This window comes from Pseudorca crassidens, chromosome 1 (assembly GCF_039906515.1).
Source record: "Pseudorca crassidens isolate mPseCra1 chromosome 1, mPseCra1.hap1, whole genome shotgun sequence".
NCBI lineage: Eukaryota > Metazoa > Chordata > Mammalia > Artiodactyla > Delphinidae > Pseudorca > Pseudorca crassidens.
Window position 1 is genome coordinate 29,029,725 of NC_090296.1, and position 20,444 is coordinate 29,050,168.

At 36.4% G+C, this 20,444-nt stretch overlaps 1 protein-coding gene across 11 annotated transcripts in view; it reads right to left on the reverse strand.

The window, feature by feature from the left end:
• The window catches only part of LIN52 (lin-52 DREAM MuvB core complex component), a 120,181-nt gene that overhangs the window by 89,088 nt on the left and 10,649 nt on the right, over positions 1–20,444 (reverse strand). For 8 of the 11 annotated variants that reach the window (XR_010941969.1, XM_067730732.1, XM_067730770.1 and 5 more), the window contains exons 4-5: positions 19,994–20,060; positions 17,978–18,061 (exon numbers count right to left, since the gene is read on the reverse strand). Coding sequence is in view for 10 of the 11 variants with exons in the window: in XM_067730732.1 (XP_067586833.1) it covers positions 17,978–18,061; positions 19,994–20,060 (151 nt within the window). In the remaining variant the exon portion in view is untranslated. Of the gene's footprint in view, positions 1–3,479; positions 3,525–13,581; positions 14,283–15,936; positions 17,016–17,977; positions 18,062–19,993; positions 20,061–20,444 lie in introns of those variants that run through there. The other 3 variants (XM_067730760.1, XM_067730754.1, XM_067730783.1) reach the window with 3 other exon arrangements.

Genomic DNA, 20,444 nt, shown 5'->3' on the forward strand with positions numbered 1-20,444 from the left:
GGGCAATGAGCCAAAACAAGAGTTTCTTCTTAAAAACAATCTCCCAAAATGTCCAACAATTATACTAATCTTCCAGTGGACATGTTCTGGATCCATGAAATAGGGACTTAAAGTCATTGCTCACATGTTTTACATTAGTTAAAATATACTCATTTATACAAAGGGTCTATGAACTTTAAAAGAAAAATTATGCTGAACAGTAAGCCACTAAAAACTGTGTACAGTGCTAAAGCTGATTCCCTAAACCTTCATAACAAAGATGTCCAAACAAGTTCTTTTTCCTCAGGCTCTTTTTCCTTTTCTTTCTAGTTGACTGGGGAATTGGACACAGGTACATTTTCACAAGATGTATCTCCAATCCCCATGAAGTTGTTGCCTTTTTTTTTTTTTAATGTTTAAAACTATTCCTCAAAAGAAACCTGTCTAGTGGGCTCAACTGTTTCTAAAATAATCCACTGCACAGGGTGGATTTCCCACTCCAGGTCAAACTGTTAGGTCTATAAGCGCAGCACTTAACTAAGTCATTAATAATCCAACTGAAATCAATGGCTCCAGTGTAATTTCCTGTGGTTTCCCCATCCCACCCAAACAAATTTTCTCTGTTCTAACAATTCTCCATTACTTAGATCTGCTGTTTCCATTTTATATTACCAATTCACTCTATATTTCTTATACCACTAGCCATAATGGTTTCCAAATACATACAAAAAGATCTGCCTTCTGTTTTTACAATCAAGTGAAGCAAGTTTTAATTACTAATGTGAAACTAAAATCTTCCTCATTCTTTCTTTTCCTATGCTAAAATCATTATATGCATCAACTGTGTTGTTAGTTCATTATGCAAGTTCTTTTCTCATGTAGTGCCCAAGTCAGTCAACAGAGAAGACAGTTAAGATGCTTTGGTTTCTCAAGGAAAGTGGTTTTCCAAGGATTTGCAAATGACAAATGGTAACACATATAAAAATGCATCACTCAACAAGATTATCAGGAAACTTACACATCAAATCAGGAAACCAGTGAGCTGAGGAAAACATACCTTCACTTCCTCTATTTGAATTTTTTCATTCAATAGCAATAATGATATTCTGATATTCCCAAGGGGGAGAATAAGTGAGAGAAGAAAAGAACTAGCCAGCCCAAGTTACACTAGTAATTTACTATTTATTTCTAAAATACTACAGCTTTGACATTATCACAACCTAAATTAAAATGACAGGGGTGGCATTAACAAAAAAAGGAAAATATTGCCAAACTAAAATTCAAAATTTCTGTTTAAATTAGAGAAATCTGAATATGGATTGCATATCGGATAATCATATTGTATTATGTTAAATTTCTTCAGTGTGTTAACTGTATTGTAGATGTGTAGGAGAATGTCCTTGTCCTTAAGAAATAATGCTAAAGTATTTATGAAGTGTCATGGTGTCTGCAGCTAGTTCTCAAACAGCTCAAGAATAAAACAATAAAATTTAAAATTAAATATATATAGATAAAGCCAATGTGACAAATGTTAACAACTGATAAACAAGTAGAGGGTACACAAGTATTTATTGTACTATTCTTAAAACTTTTTAAAGAGATTTAAAACTTGACAAAACATAAATTTAAGAGAAAAAACAATCTTTGGTTCATTAAAATACACCATTAAGAAGGTGGGGGCTTCCCTGGTGGCGCAGTGGTTGAGAGTCCGCCTGCCGATGCAGTGGACACAGGTTCGTGCCCTGGTCCAGGGAGATCCCACATGCCGCGGAGCGGCTGGGCCCGTGAGCCATGGCCGCTGAGCCTGCGCGTCCGGAGCCTGTGCTCCGCGATGGGAGAGGCCACAACAGTGAGAGGCCCGCGTACCGCAAAAAAAAAAAAAAAAAAAGAAGGTGAAAAGGTAAGCCACAGAGTGGGGTAAGATATTTGCAATTTACATAACTGACAAAGGATGCATATCAGAGACATATAAAGAACACTTGAAAATCAATTTTTAAATTGACAATCCAGTTTTTAAAGAAGGGCAAGAGATACCAATAAGCACTTCACAAAAGAGGTTATCCAAATGTTCAGTAAACATGAAAAAGCAATCTCATCAGTCACTAGGGAAATGAAAATTAAAACTACATTGAGATACCATTCTATCTATTTTAATAGCTAGATATTAATAGACTGAGAATGTATCTGTTGGTAACAACATAGAACAAATGAAATTGCCTGTGGGCTTGTAAATTGGTATAACCACTTTGGAGAACTGTTTGGAACTATCTACTAAAGCTAGATAGTTATACACACACACATCCACAACCTAGCAATTCTGCTCCTAGTTATATACACAACAAAAATGCGTGTACCATAAAAAGACATGTACCAAGAATGCTCATAGTATTTACTTGTAATAGGCAAAAGCTGGAAATAGTCCAAATGTCCATTATTAGTAGAATGAAAAAATTAATCACATTGTATTCTTACAATGATACACCACACAGCAATGAAAATAAGCAAATGACTGTTAAAGACAATGACATGGATGAATGTCATAATCAAAATGTTGAGCAAAAGCAGCCAGAAACAAAAGAGTATACAGTCTGTGATGCCATTTATATAAAGCTCAAAAACAAGCAAAACTCTTTTATGGTATTATAAGTCACAATAGTGCTTGCCTTTGGGCAAAGGGCAGGTAATGACTGAGAGGGGTATGAAGGAGGTTTTATATACAGGAAAGGTTCTATTTCTTGATCTGTTCTGGGTGTGGTTATATGGGAGTGTTTTTATGAAAATTCATTGAGCTGTACCTTATAATTTGTGTATTTTTCTCTATGTATATTGTAATTCCATTTTGAAAACTTTATTAAAGAACAAAAAGATGATGGAACAGTGGAATATTTTTATATCCTGAATCTGAAGTCTTATTTTAGTTCTTTTCTCTTTGTATTCTGTATCCAAAACTTCACCCTGTCAAATTCAACTGTCCTCTCAAAGGATTCTTCACTATTACCCAACCAATTTTAAATGTATTCTCCTATACTAGAGTCAATCAAATGTAACAGTTCTTCCTTTAAAAATATCATTCTATTTTTACATTATATTTCTCAAATCTTTTTCAGTTACACCAAACATTGGCAGCTTTTGCCAAGCTTTTAATTTAGACTTACTGGTTAGAGATACTTCCCTTCTAGATACAAAAAGTCAATATTTTTCTAGATTTCCTACAGCAAAGTGCTCTGTCATCACCTATAAATTCTCATGCAATATCCTCACCCTCCCAGATCATATTTCTGACACAAAACAGTATTACGAACTAAGAAAAAAAAGAAAAGAAACTGATATTACATTTAAAACAAAAAAACACTCTTCATTTTGTTGAAGTCTCTAGATGTCAAAAACTAAATGAATAAACAAACCAAAAAAAATCAGAAAATGTCAGTTTACTTCCCCAGGAGCAGAAACAGTCATTCTTACACCCAAAGCCTGGAAAGAAACTCAACTCACATGCATACCTACTGCAATTATTTCGTTCTCCTCTCCTCTTCGTCATAACAAAGCTATATATTCCAAGCCAAAAGGAAAAAAAATTATTAGGTCCATTTTACTTCTTGACCAAACAGCTGCAATTCCATTTAAGACTAACATACATTCTAAATGGTTCTTTGCGCCTACTGAGTAGTTAATACTAGAGTTCAGTTCTCCAGCTACAGGGAAGAATGGCTGGAAACATAAAGCTGGACAAAATCTTGGCCAAGGTTTGTTTATGAAAAGATGCCTCTTTTGCCAACTAAATCATCTCTTGCCCCTGACTTAACAGCTTACCATTCCTTTTGTTCCCAAACTTCTGGAAGGACATGCTAAGGATTGGAAATGAAGTATCATTAACTTTCACTTTGCTATTCATCACTTGCTTAAAATGATCAATTGTTGTTAATGGATCTAGTCATTTTTATTTAGAAACAGTCCATAAAAGAGTTTAAAATTTTAACTGTGCAGGATATTAGAAGATAGATCTTTCAAGTAACTATAATTTTGTTTCTAGAATGGGACATAATTTTTCTTTATTTTTTTAGATAGCTTTCCCCTATTCAGAATAGAATGTAACCATTGTTGATGATTTAGAAATTTCAGAAAAAATTTGTTTTCTAAATCACTCAAGATAGCCATTAAAACATACTGGTATCTTTCCTTCCAGTCATTTGTCTACACCCATGCTCTCAAAACAAAACAAAAAAGAGAAAAAAGAAAAGGAAGGAAAAAAACCTGCTGACTTGTGTTCTGCAGTTTTTCATTTGCATTTTCACTTGCAATTATCCTTACATATAATGAGCATTCTTCTGTCCTTAAATGCTCCTTATTGCTTTAACAAGATTTTTAATGGCTATACTGTCTTCTACTGTATAAATAAACTATAATTCACTTGGTTATTCAATGTTGACTTTAAATTCTTTCACTATGTACATCCCCTTACCTATTATACATTTTGTAGAACTACGCAGAATGCTACTTTGAAACCAACCCCGAACAAATTAATTTAAGCCCTGCCTGCTTACCTCCATCCTTCTCCTCCCCACCCCCAAATCAGAAGAGAATAAAACGCCCCAAGCATTTTACGGTAAAATCCTCTTTGTGTGTAAAACCATTTCAGAGGCAATGTTGGGTTTATGAAATAACTTGACTAATGGATAAAAGATATGAATGCTTATAAGCCTTAAAGGTAATTTGAGGCTTTGTGTATCCTAATTTGTTAACCAAGGGAAAAATGAGAAATAATGGCATGTTTTTTTCCCCATTATCGTAATACATTTTTAAAAACAAAATACTTAAGACTAAGTTGACAATTTCTAATTATAAGGAATACCCCTAATCCCTTCAAAGTGGGATTTCTAGATTTTATACTGCATTACTACCTAAATAGGATGCCATGCTAATGACTATGGTGAGATGGTATGGTAATGCATAAAACAAAGAAAACAACTGGTACTTGAGAAATGCAGATTACAACACTGCCCATACGGTGCTTTTGAATCAAGTTTGCTGGCTTTATTTTTCAGGTTAAAATAATTTAAATTATATTTTCTTCAATTCCAGTCCTTGTTAACAGAGATGATCAAGAAACATGAAAAAAGTTCATTTTTACAAGTGAAGAAATGAACATAAAAACAAGATATTAATATTCTGCCTATCAAGTTGCCAATGACTTTAAAAAATTATAATACTTGGTGTTAGCAAGGAGGTAGGGGTAGGAAGGGCCTTTCTGGAAGACAATTTGGCAGTATACTTCCTTCTCAATTAGAGATCCCACAAATCTCCAACTACATGTAAAATTCAGTCTTCACTCATAGGAAGACTTAACCCTGGCGCTGATATAATCCAAATGTTGCTGTTAATTAATAGATGCGTCAACATGAAATATTTTGGGCCAGTTACAGTTATTCAAATGTAAACTACTGAAATTTTTTTCTAGTTAACAAAGATTTGGATGTCTACCATATACAAAGGCCATAACAATTTCCTGAATAGCTATAGGTAGCTAACTGAATGAAAAAGAACTACTGTGGAAGAAAACTATGTGAACGTAATTTATTCAACTGAGAGGCTTAATGATCTGCCAAAGCTTATAGGAACCCCCAAAATCCATTTCTGAAGTTATGAATATCCTATTTCACACACTCATTTCCCTGAGAAAACAAATAACTATCTAAAACATTACATGTTACCTAGGTGATGTGACTAGACAAAAGCATTGTTTTCATCCTATTAATAACACCAACCTATACAAATGGCTTGTACTTATTTCTAAAACAATTCAGATGCCTGCCTACTAAGGGACATGTAAAAGAATTAGGTGATTTTTTAGTGTAACCAAATCTCTCTTCTCTTTCTGACTTCCCTGTCATTAAGCAGGCTCAAAACATCATGGTAAACTCTAATCACAGTTTACCCCCTAAGATTCATCCAGACAGTTTACCTACCTAGTCCTGAAAATGATATACCTGAAACATCTACTGTTGGTATGCTTCTTTCCATTATCACTGCCACCATTCATTCAAGCCCTCAATTCTTCTTGCTGGACTCACAGTCCTTGCTAGCTTCCAGCCTCCTGTCTCTACCATTACATTCTGTCCTATGCATGATGCCTCTTAAAGGTGTGTGACTTCCCTACTCAGAAATTTTCAGTGGTAGAATTTTTAATGACACAGAAAAATACTTAAGATAGAATGAATGGGAAAAAAAGCATAGGCAAAAACTATACACATACACTATAGCCTCGGTTATGTTAAAAAGCATGTCTGTGTATACATATGGGAACAAGAAAAAATGTAAACACACACATCCCTACATAAAGAGAAAAGGGAGGGCCAGGAAACACATCAAATGTTAACAGTAGTTATCTCTTACTTGTAAGGCTATGGTCATTTCTACTTTCTTCTTTATAATAAACAGATTTGTGGTAAAGTGTCTTTTAGTAAATAAAATATCTCTACAAACCATCTATAATGAAAATATAGTTAATGTTATAGCCATTAAAATACTTTTTAAAGAATATTTCACATGCTCCCCATTACCTATGTCTAATTCCTCACCCCCAAGAGTACAAGGCCCTCCTCAGTCCAGCCCCCATCTCCCTACTCTTATTCCTTATGACCTCTAATATAAACTGGGCTCCTTAAAGGCCAGATTAAATCACTCATACTGTTCCTTGAGCTGTTCTTTCAAACTTCCTTGCTCCAAATGTTCACTCCACCTGGAATATGGTCCCTTCCCATTTCCATCCATCAAAAACCTGTGTTGTTTAAGGTCTATTTTCAATGATCCAGAAATAGCAAATACTACCACACCCCTTTCCCTGGTCCACAGCAGACAACACTAATTGACTTATCTGAATCAAGATTGCTCAAAATCCTCAATTCAGCAGCCCTAGGAAATCCTTACTAATCAATCTACATTGACATACAAAATGAAACTTATCTGCCATTCCTCTAGCAATCTAATGTAATTGCCTCTTCTCCCCTATCCCAAAAGTTCTTAGTACTCTATGGAGCTTATCTCCTCTACCTTCCATTCAGAATCATTTACTTGGGGCTTCCCTGATGGCGCAGTGGTTGAGAGTCCGCCTGCCGAGGTTTGTGCCTCAGTCCGGGAAGATCCCACATGCCGCGGAGCAGCTAGGCCCGTGAGCCACGGTCGCGGAGCCTGTGCTCCGCAACGGGAGAGGCCACAACAGTGAGAGGCCCGAGTACCGCAAAAAAAAAAAAAAAGGAATCATTTACTTAATTGTCTTATCTCCCTTTCCTACTAGACTTTAATCTGCACAAGGGCAGTAATTATGTCTTATTCATCTTCATATCCCCTACAGAACCTTGTAGGAAGTAGGCACTCAAACAGTTGCTGAATTGAACACTTCCTTCTTTTGCTATTATCTCATCACTCAAAATGGCTAAGTATTTGAAAGCTTTATTTTTGTTTATAAATTTATTTATTTACTTTTGGCTGCACTGGGTCTTCGTTGCTGCACACGGGCTTTCTCTAGTTGTGGTGAGTGGGGGTTTACTCTTCACTGCGGTACGCGGGCTTCTCATTGCGGTGGCTTCTCTTGTTGTGGAGCACAGGCTCTAAGCGCGTGGGCTTCAGTAGTTGTGGCTTGCAGGCTCCAGAGCTCAGGCTCAGTAGTTGTGGCACACGGGCTTAGTTGCTCTGCAGCATGTGGGATCTTCCCGGACCAGGCTTCGAACCCGTGTTCCCTGCACTGGCAGGCGGACTCTCAACCACTGCACCACCAGGGAAGTCCCTGAAAGCTTTATTTTAAAACAATTAAATTCTTCTTGAAAATCTAAGCTTATTTCATCAATTTTAGCTAACATTCCTATTTTAATTTAATAAGGCATTGTCTGATACCACTTGATAACCAGGAGAGTCAAAGGACAGAACAAGATAAACTGAGATGAGAGAGCTGAACCCATTCTGAGGGTCTTACACCCAGGTATGGAAGCTATTGAATTAAACTACCACGTTTTTGGTTTTCTCTACCCATCTCCTTCATCAAAAGCAAAATGTTATTTCTGACAACAGGGAAACAGAGCATCAAAAATACACATTGCTTAAGAAGGGAATTTTTGGGCTTCCCTGGTGGCGCAGTGGTTGAGAGTCCGCCTGCCGATACAGGGGACACGGGTTCGTGCCCCGGTCCGGGAAGATCCCACATGCCACAGAGTGGCTAGGCCCGTGAACCATGGCCGCTGAGCCTGCGCGTCCGGAGCCTGTGCTCCGCAACCGGAGAGGCCCCAACAGTGAGAGGCCCACGTACCGCAAAAAAAAAAAAAAAAAAAAACAAAAACAAACAAGAAGGGAATTTTTTTTTTAATGTGGAGAGATGAAAAGGAAAAATAAAAAGTTAAAAATCAAGTAAGGCATCAACAAAGTTAGGCAAGTAGTCCAGTAAAGACATAAGAATTTGTACCTAAATCAGAAACCCAGTTCAAGAGATATGGGTAGAGGAAAAGCCAGAAGTACAGTAAGACTCATACTGCCATCTAGAGGTTAAAGGCTAGTGAAAAATCATTTTTCTCCTCAATCAATCAAGTACAGTTAATTTAACTTTTAACTATTATAGATAGAGGTACAGGCTTTGTAAAGTAAGCCAGTCAAAGAAGTCTGATGTCAGGCCACAAAGAAGAATATCCAGGGTGTAAGAGTCCCACCTATTCTCTCCCTGCCCTCCTTCACAGATTAAAATAAGAAATTAAAAGAGCTAACTGTTCTTTACAATTTTCTCTATATGGGAAACAATTTCTAACTACTACAAATGGTCACTTTTTCAAAAACCACATACCTAGATGGTGGAGAAGTCTACTTTACCACAGTCTAGCTTGGAAGCAGAAGTTTTTCTTTGGTACCACCACCAAAGAAAGTTGTACCAGGGAATTCCCTGGTGGTCCAGTGCCTAGGGCTCTGAACTTCCACTGCAGGGAGTGAGGGTTCCATCCCTGGTTGGGGAACTAGGATCCTGCATGCTCCGCCACAGGGACAAAAAATAAATAAAAAAGAAAGAAAAGAAAAGAGGGGCTTCCCTGGTGGCGCAGTGGTTGAGAGTCTGCCTGCCGATGCAGGGTACATGGGTTCGTGCCCCGGTTTTGGGAGGATCCCACATGCCGCGGAGCGGCTGGGCCCGTGAGCCATGGCCGGTGAGCCTGCGCATCCGGAGCCTGTACTCCGCAACGGAAAAGGCCACGGCAGTGAGAGGCCCACATACCGAAAAAAAAAAAAAGAAGAGAAAAGAGAAAGGGAGGAAAGAAGGAAGGAAGTTGTACCAAATAATTTCTGGTACAGACAACTTCATCAGTGTAGACTACAGGGATGACATAGGTTTTAATGGGGAAGTCTCAACCTTTTTTACAATAAAATGCTGCTTTTTAAAAACTGGTAAGTGATTAAATTTAGCCAAATAATAGTCCTACCGAAACAGCTAAATGAACATACAGGATTAAATGATAAATTAGCAGAAGCAACTACTTATATCAAAATAAGCTAAATTTCTTAAAGCTTTTTTAGACAGTAATATACTCAGTGTGATCTTATTTACTTAATAACTTTTACCAATCTTTTCTTTATAATACAAGGTAATTTCAAACCAGTACAAGTAAATGAGTATAAATCAAATTGAGATTTTTATTATATGGTATATGGTGAAGTGTAATCAACAACAAATGCATCAGATTCAACCTCTTCATGATAAAAACACTCAACAAACTAAGAATAAAAGATAACATCCTCAGGGAGTTCTTTGGCAGTCCAGTGGTTAGGACTCCATGCTTTCACTGCCATGGCACGAGTTCAATCCCTGGTCAGGGAAATAAGATCCCACAAGCCTCACAGTGCAGCCAAAAAAAAAGGATAACATCCTCAAACTGACAAAGGGCATGTACAAAAAACCTAATATCAGACTTAGTGCTTTCTCCCTAAGATCAGGAGGAACACAAGAATGTCCACTCTTGCCACTTCTATTTAACACTGTACTGGAATTTCTAGCCAGGGCAATTAGGCAAAAATTAAAAAAAGAAAAAAAAGGAAAGGAAAAGAGAAAAGAAAGAAAGAAGGGAGGGAGGAAGAAAGGAAGGAAGGGCTAGATGATTGGAAATGAAGAAGTAAAATACCTCTATTTGCATATGACATAATTCTGTATAGAGAAAATCTTAAGTAATCTACTAAAACACAATTAGAACTAATAAATGAGTTCAGTAAAGTTGCAGGATATAAGATCAATATACAAAAATTAATTGCATTTCTCTACAGTAGCAATGAGCAAACTGAAAATGAAATTAAGAAAACAATTCGATTTATAATAGCATCAAAAAATTAAAATACTTAGGAATAAATTTTAACAAATTAAGTGTAAAACTTATACTTTGAAAACTACAAAACATTGTTCAAAGAAATTAAAGGAGACCTGAATAAACAGAAAGACATACCACTTTCATGAATCACCTTAATTTCATTAAGATGGCAATACTCCCCAAACTGATCTACAGATTCAATGCAATCCTTACCAAAATCCCAGCTGACCTCGTTGCAACAACTGACAAGTTAAAATTCCTATGGAAATTCATCGGATCCAGAATAGCCAAAAACAAATCTTGAAAAAGAAGAACGAAGTTGGAAAACTCACACATTCCAATTTCAAAACTTATTACAAAGTTACAGTAATCAAGACAGTGAGGGACTGGCATAAGGACAGAAATATAGGTCAATGGAATAGAACTGAGAATCCAGAAATAAACCCTCATGTTTGTGGTCAATTGATTTTTAACAAAAATGCCAAGACAATTCAATGGGAAGGGAATAGTCTTTTCAACAAATGGTGCTGAAACAACTGGATATCCACACTCAGAAGAATGAATTGGGATCCCTACTTCACAATATATATAAAAAATTAATCTAAAATGGATCAAATACCTATAAGAGCTAAGAATAAAACTCTTAGAAGAAAGCACAGGCATAAATCTTTAGGACCTTAAATTAGGAAACGGTATCTTAGGTATGACATCAAAATGTAACCAACAAAAGAAATAACTGATAAATTGGACTTCATCAAAATTAAACTTTTGTGTCCCAAAGAATACCATCCAGAAAGTAAGAAGACAACCCACAGAATGTAAGAAAACCTTTTGCAAATTATATATTGAATAAGCGACCTGTTTCTAGAATAAAGAACTCACATAACTCAATAATAAAAATACAAATAATCCAATTTTAAAATGGGCAAACGATCTGAATACAGGTCTCTAAAGAAGATATACAACTAGCCAATAAGCACATGAAAACATGCTCAATATCACTAGTTATTAGGCAAATGCAAATCCAAACCACAATGAGATATCACTTCTCATAATATATCCACTAGGATGGATTATGTAATAATTTTTAAAAAACAAATAATAAGTATTGGCAAGGTGTTGAGAAATTGGAACCTTCATACACTGCTGGTGGGAATGTTAAATGGTGCAGAGTCAGTATTGAAAACAGTCTGACAGTTCCTCCAAAGGTTAGATGTAGAGTTACCATATGACCCAGAAATTCCACTCCTAGTTATAAGCTAAAGAGAACGAAAACATATGTCCACATAAATACCTGTACATGAATGCTCACAGCAGTATTACTCACACTAGCTGAATAGAGGAAATAACCCAAATGTCCACCAACTAGTGGATAAACATAATGTGAATAACTGGTAGATAAATAGATCTATACAGTAGAATATTATTCAATCCTAAAAATGAAATGAAGTATTGATACATGTTACAACATAGATGAACAATGAAAACACTATGTTAAGTGAAAGAAACCAGTCACAGAAGACCATATATTATATGACTCCATTTATACGAAATGTCCACAGTAGAAATTCATAGACACAGAAAGCATATCCTTGGTGGCCTAGGCCTATGGAGTTTGGGGGAAAATGAGGAGTGACTGCTAATGGGTACAGAATTTCTTTGAGGGGTGACGAATATGTTCTAAAATTGATTGTGGTGATGGCTGCACAACTCTGAATATACCCAAAATCATTGAATTGCACACTATTAATAAATGAATTGCAGGGTATGTGAATTACATACCAGTAAAGCTATTATAAAAAAAGGAAAAAGAAGAAATGCATCAGAACCCCAAGCTTTAGCCCTAGTTTCAAATGGCACGGTCTTCTGCTTTCCCAATCATCACATCCTATTTAAAAATATCTTGAATATAGCCAGTAAGTAGGTCATCTGCATAACTACTACAAGGTTTGCAGCTTTCAAAGACGGGGGAAACCTTTTTTAAAAAAGGACAAAAACTGTTGAGAATCAGTATTCAGTAGGATTTACTGGGTTCAATGGGTCTTAGGAATAAAACAAGGTACGTTCTGTTGCAACTTAACATGACTAAATCAGGATCATGCCCAGATCATAATAGCAATGGAGTAGGGGTCAGGTAGAAGATAAAACCAAACCATTACCAACAAGCTTCACACTATCTTTACTATGGGTGGTTGATCATCCACTGTCATAAGAGAAAAATTCCAGACATTATGAGAACTTCAAATGTTACTTCTCATCACTAAAACACAGACTATCCAGAAAAAGAACAATTTCTAGACGCTTCCACTTTTTCAGTTTTAAGTCAGTGGATTTCATTTTAAAAATCTGTCATTTCGGGACTTCCCTGGTGGCCCAGTGGTTAAGAATCCGCCTGCCAACGCAGGGGACCACAGGTTTGATCCCTGGTCCGGGAAGATCTCACATGCCGTGGAGCAACTAAGCCCGTGTGCCACAACTACTGAGCCTGAGCTCTAGAGCCTGCAAGCCACAACTACTGAGCGCATGCTCCACAGCTACTGAAGCCCGCGTGCCTAGAGCCCCTGCTCCACAACAAGAGAAGCCACTGCAATGAGAAGCCCGCACACCGCAAAGAAGAGTAGCCCCTGCTCGCAGCAACTAGAAAAAACCTGCGCGCAGCAATGAAGACCCAATGCAGCCAAAAATAAAAATATATATACATAATAAAATAAATTTTTTTAATCTGTCATTTCATCTAAAGGCATCAAGCAGTTGATCATGCATTCAATCAGCAAATACACATTGCATGTTTACCATATGCCAGGTACTCTGTGGGCTACAAAGACAGCCCCAAAATATGATTCTCACCTTAAAGAGTTACAATTAATCCAAGAGATAAGACACGTACCAAAAATCTCCCAGAATGATAAAATGAAACAAACGAACTGCTCTAGGAGCAATTTGGGAGGCCAAGAAAGCGATTTCACTTTCCAGATCAGGTATAAAAAGGAAAGGCTGATAAAAGAGGTAGATTCTGGCTGAATAATGAAGGACAAATAAAAGTCCTAATATTAGAAATAGGTCAGGGAGGGTTTTCTGAGAAAAAGGAATAGCATGAATAGAATTAAGAAGATGGGGGAGTGTTCCGGGAAGAATATTTCAAATGAGGACAATGCATGGTGTTCTGGTAGAGGAGAAGTAAGAAGGCTAGACATTAGGCTCGGCCCCGAGTGAAGAGGATTCTGAATGCCATGCTAAGGAATCTGAATTTTATCATATGGGTAATGAAGTACTACTAATGACTTAAGAGCAAAGGACAAACAGAAGCAAATGGTACTTTGGAAAAATTAACCTGTTAGTGGTAAAAAAGATGGACTGATATGAGGTAGTTGAAAGGCAGGGAGGGCAGTTAGAAGGTGACTACAATAGTTTCAGTAAACAGGAAGGACACTGAACTCAGATGGAAGTAACAGAAATGGAATTCTTTATATGGTAAGGCAGTTTTTTATTTTTTTCATGGGAATTTCACATAAATTAACTGCCCAAATCAAGTCAGAGGGCCCCAATCATGAAAAGCTACAAATACCTATACAAAACATTATTGCATTCCAAAATCTGCACACCAAAAGAGTTGTCTGAGACATAAAAATGTACCAAATCAAAGGGCAGGGTTCGTCTTCCAAAAGATACACTCTAGTTACTATCAGCCCTAGAAGGTTCACATTATCTCTATACTAACATTTAACAATGCTCCAGGGAAGTGACAAACAATCTTGTTTTGAGGACAAATATTTTTTGCATTTTTTTCTTTCCATCATCTTTATCAGTGCAGATATTTGCATGAAAACAGGATCACTGGTCCTTGGGGATTCATCAGTTCCTATTGCTTATTTTTCATCCATGTCATCCTCTCAATTAATGCAGGAAAGAGGATTGAGAGAGACTTCGAAACACCAGATTAGGGTGTCAAGTAAATGTCAACCCCTAGAGTAGATGAATAATCTGTAAGGACAAAAAAAAGATCTTGTTTTTATGCAAATACACTATACACAATAAAACAAAGAGTTTGTATCCAAGAAGTCCACTACGTATCAATGTGATTCTTTCCAACTCTAAATTTAAAAACTATTTTCTGTATGTCAGCTAATTGTTATGATTGGGGAAAATAACAATCAGTAGCAAAGCACTGCTACAGAAGTTGGAAGAAGGTTGAATTTTGAACTAGAAAATAATTTTGAAAACTCTCAGCTGTGCTCATGGAACTCGTCTGGCAGAATTTTGGTTCCATGCTTAAGGTGACTAAGCTAGGTGACTTCAAACCCCTACCTCCAAAGCCTTAAGTTTCAGAAATATAAATACTTAAAAATAATAATGATTTTAACTGTGTGGATTAAAAACTGAAACAAACCACACCAAGTTTTTGATTCTGTGGAAAGACATTAACACAGATTTATTGATGCTCAGAGAACCGACTCATTATTCTAAAAACTGATAAAGAGAAAGAATCATTCATCCAGTAAGAACAGCTTGCAAGGTAATAAATAATACATAGTCGATAAGATAAAGTTCTTTACAGAAAAATTCTAGCTAATAAGAAGGAATGACAGAATTAGTGTATTACCATTTCGCAACCTATAATAAAATAGTGAATTTAGGCAGTTTTCAAAGGCTGCTAAAACTCTGGGTGTAAGGCTGATGAAGAATTTTACAATGAATAATAGATGAGGCTAGCAATACCTTTATCAATGAATTAATCTTAACATCACAAAGAGAGACAAGCAGACACGATGTACCCTTCTATAGGATGTATACAACACCATTTATGAAATACTCTTGCCAAATTGAAAATAAAAATAAAAATCAATCCTGTATTTGTGTGAGCTTCTAGATCTAGTTACTGGGAAATAAAAAGGGATAGATGGACATATTAAGCACTACCACAGGGATGTAAGCAAAAAAATCCAGAATGTGGAAAATTCTACAGAACAAATAACAATAAATGGCAAAGGAAAATAAACGGGAGGTGGAACTCTGACAGATTAAAAGACACTTAAGAAACATATCAAATACAGTACCTTATTTAAATCCTGATTCAAACCAATCAACTATATAAAGACAATTATGAGTCAACCAAGAAATCTGAATCCTGATTGGCTATCTGATGATATTAAGCAAGTATATTAAAATTTTTTAGGCACAATAATGGAATTGCAGAGAGAGAGAATAATGGATTGAGAGAGAGAGAGAAAGAGAGAGTCCTTGTCTTTTGGACTCACATATGAAGTTATTTGGTAGTGAGACGATATGATGCCTGAGATTTGCTTTTAAGTAATTATGTAGGTTGGTATAAGTGCAACAGATTGGCCATATGCTAACTATTGAAGCCAAGTCATAAGTATATGAGGTCAATATTCTAGTCTCTCTCCTTTGGTATATGTTTAAAATTTTCCATAATAAAAAGTGGGGAAAAAATACTTCATTATCTTTCTCAGTAGGAAAATAGAAAAAGAAAAACTAATCAGAGGAAATTTAGTAATTTTATCGACTACAAACTAGAGACAACACTGTTGAAAAACACATTTGGTAATATAGCATCTTCTTTATATAATGAGCATAAAACTTTATTTCATAAGAAAAATTGACACAGAGATAAAGGATTGATCGCTGTGATCATTACAGCATGTATTATCCAGAGCTAAAAACAGAATCAAGTTCTATACTGTACAAGCCTCGCATTCATGAATTTAATAATCACAGGGTTTTCATTATAAACCCTTGAGGTCCATGACATACACAGTAATCAGTAATTTTGCCAAGACATAAACGTTAATCACGAGAAATAAATGACTAGTACACAGGGGAGTTAGGTAACAATGAGTGAACCTAACAGACCACCTAGCAACCATACCTCAAAGCAGTTTTTTGTTCTCTGCTCCTTGATTCATGAAGTGATTAAAAAATGTTTTCTTGGTAAAAGAATGTCACCTGCTAATGACAGTAATGGAAATAAAGAAAATATAAAGAGGACTAAGGAAGTGTTGTCTATTAGTCAAAAATTAGAAGTTTTAAATTATATTTTAAAGTGAAATGTTGAATTTGGTAGTAAAATCAATGATGTGGACAAATCCACTACATGCTCTATAAACAAGAGAAACAATTTGTGAAACTATTGTTGGGATTGTGCTAATCAGTACAAAACTTGCAGTTCTGAAGAAAGTTATAAGCTATAGTAGCCTCTCAAAATTGTGCATTTATGAAGGTCTCTGGAGGTATCTATCCAAGGAGAACAAACTTCTAACCACTCTAATTATGTTGAGTATTTCTTTCAATTACAAAATGAAAATTTTCTACAATTCCTTTTCCAGTTTTATAATGAATACAGTATGGAAAGAGATATAGTTTCTAAAGAAATAATTTTAAACTAAAAGAATGGACAGCAGACAGGAATAGATGAGAATTTTAAAAGCATTACTCATGCTAGCAGATTATGTTCTTGGTCTGTTATATAACCCTTCCTTTGGGGAAGAAATCCTCCCCTATTGCATTCCACATGATTTGAGTCAGACTAACCATTCCAACCTGCCTCTGCAGCCAGGCCCCAGGCCTGGCCCATCTCGGTGCTCTTTGCTACTTGGCCAAAGGACTGGTTCCAGGATAGATATGTGAGCCAAGATGGAACAGTCAGAGTCCTCCCCAGGACCTTTCTTCTGGAATGTTCAGAAAAGATGTTCTTTCCTTTGGGATTACAAGATTTAAAGACATGAACTGGAGTTCCTACTGGCCACCTTCCCCAGTGCTAGATCAAAGAAGAATAATAACTCACGAGTGAAGCAGAGCTTTGAGATGCAAAACTCAAAAAGTAAGAACAAGAGCACATTCCAAAGACATTATTAAGAGTCATGGATCTGGGGAGGATGGACTGGGAGTTCGGGATTAGTAGATGCAAACTACTACATTTAGAATGGATAAACAAGGTCCTACTGTATAGCACAGGGAGCTATATCAAATCTCCTGAGATAAACCATAATGGAAAAGAACATAAAAAAGAATGTATATACAAGTATAACTGAGTCACTCTGCTGTACAGCAGAAATTACTATAACATTGTAAATCAACTATACTTCAGGGACTTCCCTGGTGGTCCAGTGGTTAAGACTCCCCACTCCCAATGCAGGGGACCCGGGTTCGATCCCTGGTCAGGGAACTAGATCCCAAATGCCACAACTAAGAGTTCACATGCCGCAACTAAAGATCCCGCATGCCACAACGAAGAACCCGCGTGCCACAACTAAGACCTGGCATAGCTAAATAAATAAATAATATTTTTAAAAAACTATACTTCAATAAAAAGTAAATAAATAATGAGTCATGGCTCTAGAGATGCTCAAAGCTATTTCTACTCCTAGAATTTTGATTTATGTGAATAAAATCCTTCTTTTGCTTAAGCTAGTTTGACGACATTCTATCACTTAAAACTCTAAGAGTTTCCAATATATTTTCATTGTACGGCGAAAAACAACTTGTAACCTAGTAAACTCAGTAATTATTCCAGCACACTCTATCATAAGTGGCATACTTTTGATTACAATGGCTTCTTACCTTTAAAACACCTAATAAAGATACTTTCTGAATTATGACAGAACTCATCACGAAATATACAACATGCAACCCTGAATAAATGTGATCTGGGTACTCACACTCATCCAGCCCCAACTGATAGGCCAGGTTCTGAAGGCCTCGTACCTTCTCCATCAAATTAGCTGTGGTGAGGCTCCCCAGTTCTGAAACAGAATCATTTATTTCATTACCATTTCTTTCCACTGCTTTCTAGTAACAACTCATTCAGGTTGCAAATCCTTGTTATAAATGTTTTCAAGTTTAATTCCTATAGAAAAATAGAAAATGGATTCATCTCTTCTCATCCAATCATTCCCCCTACACACACACACACACACACACACACACACACAGGCGTACCAGTGAATTTTCCACCACTGCAAAATGCCTCAGATGAGCTTACCCACTTAATGAGAAGAGAGTCATCATAGACACAATAGCAAATTATGTGTTTTATCCTGAGGATCCTTTTATTACATTCATTTTGCCAATCACACAAAATGAATACACCATTAAAATATGAAACTTGTGATCCGACACAGAATTGAGAAAGCCTACAGACAGATCTCTGTCTCACTGGCATTTACAAGTCCTCATTATTCCAATTAATAAAACAGCAATAAAACACTCTTCCCTATTTCCCTAAGTTTAGAAAACAAAGACTAAATATTAATCCAAACTTTACCTTCAAATCAAATTCCTATAAAAATTTTTACGTTTACCAGATAAGAAGACAGTATACTTAAAATAAAAACTTACTTTCCGAGATTTTCCTTTAAATAGCACCCAATTCCTTTTAGGTTTTAGACATAGGTCAATTTGCATGAAACATAATGCTCTGATCCCTTACTAAAACTTTAAAGTTTCCTTAGAAAATACATGCTGATGGGATATTATATAAATGTCTGTTTGGAACATTACAACAATGAACCCGAGATGCCCTTGAGACTTAATTTTCCCTTGGCTGGAGGAGGGGATCTGCTTTTAAGCATTTCATGCAGAAGAATGAATTACTTCTGAAATCAAATAGAGGTGTTATTTTCTGCAACTTATCATGCCACACTCATTATCTATATCTGGCATAAGTAGGCTTTCTTGATCTGTTCAGCTGCTTAAATAGCTTAAGAATCCCAGATTTTTTACCTTAACTTCAGTCTATTACTTCACAACCATCATGAATCTTATCACCAGAAGGATGATAAAAAAATTAAATAAAGTAGAGCAAAATCAAGGAAAATTAATGTTTTTTAATTTAAATTTCTACTTTGTGGTTGAGTTCCAAGTCATTTATCCGACAACAATATTCACTACTTACAGTATTCTTTATGAGAGAAACTGATGAGATAGAAAGAACTAAAAGACAGCTCTTAACCCACTAAGGGGCTGTCAGTTAATAGTCCTGGCAGCAATATATGGCAGTAAATCCTAAATAAAGCACTTGTGTTATAGCGGTAAGAGACTAGTCTTAAAAAGATCATGGTTTGCAGCTTCCCTGGTGGCGCAGTGGTTGAGAGTCTGCCTGCTAATGCAGGGGACGCGGGTTCGTGCCCCGATCCGGGAAGATCCCACATGCCGTGGAGCGGCTGGGCCCGTGAGCCACGGCCACTGAGCCTGCGCGTCTGGAGCCTGTGCTCCACAACGGGAGAGGCCACAACAGTGAGAGGCCCGCGGAAAAAAAAAAAAAAAAAAAAAAAGATCAGGGTTTAAATTTTAACTCTTTCTAATAAACCTTGGTTAAGTTAACCTCCGAAACTTAGATATCATACCTAACTCACAGAACCTGTATAAGAATTAAATAAGAAAATTTATGTGAGAACTTTTACTTAACTCTAAGCATCATACAAAATAAAGTTAATATTAAAGGAATTTAGCAGCAGAAGAAATCATTATTACTGAGTCTTGAATTGGCAGGATTTCTACACATGGAAAAGTAGAGAAGGGCATTTAGACATGAAGAACCATGAATAAGGATGGTTAAATAGGCAATTTGAAGCCAAGAATACTGGTAAGGGAATAATGAGAGAAAAATTGGAATGGTAGTTTGTCGAGGAGCATAAATGTCAGGTTAAAGGTTAAACGTCACCAGCACTGCTTACCTTTCAACATGTCGATATCGTCACGTTCTATTTCAGCCATCCATTTGGGTGGAGAGCTAGTAATAGGCTGTCAGAAAATAAGAATATATCCATTCAGATATAGGCAAAGTATGAAGAGACCCTACTCTTCTTTCTTATAAGAAAAGGAGTTTTTCACACAGCCTTTAGGTTGTTTGAAAATACTGGCAAATTATAATTTCAAAGACCTAGATTTCTCCAGGTTCAGATATGGCCTACAAATAAAACCCTTAGAAAATAATACTGCTCATCTTTTAAAGCTGGTTTTAAAGAAATGATCTTGGAAGAATTAGGTCTGACCACTGTTACTATTGTATGCATAAAAGATTGGTATAGTTGTGAAAGAAATTACTTGAAATTCAGTACTGGTGAAAGCCTCCAACTGAACTGTTTGAAACAGTAATCAGGAAGTAACATTCTCTGGCAGAGGAGA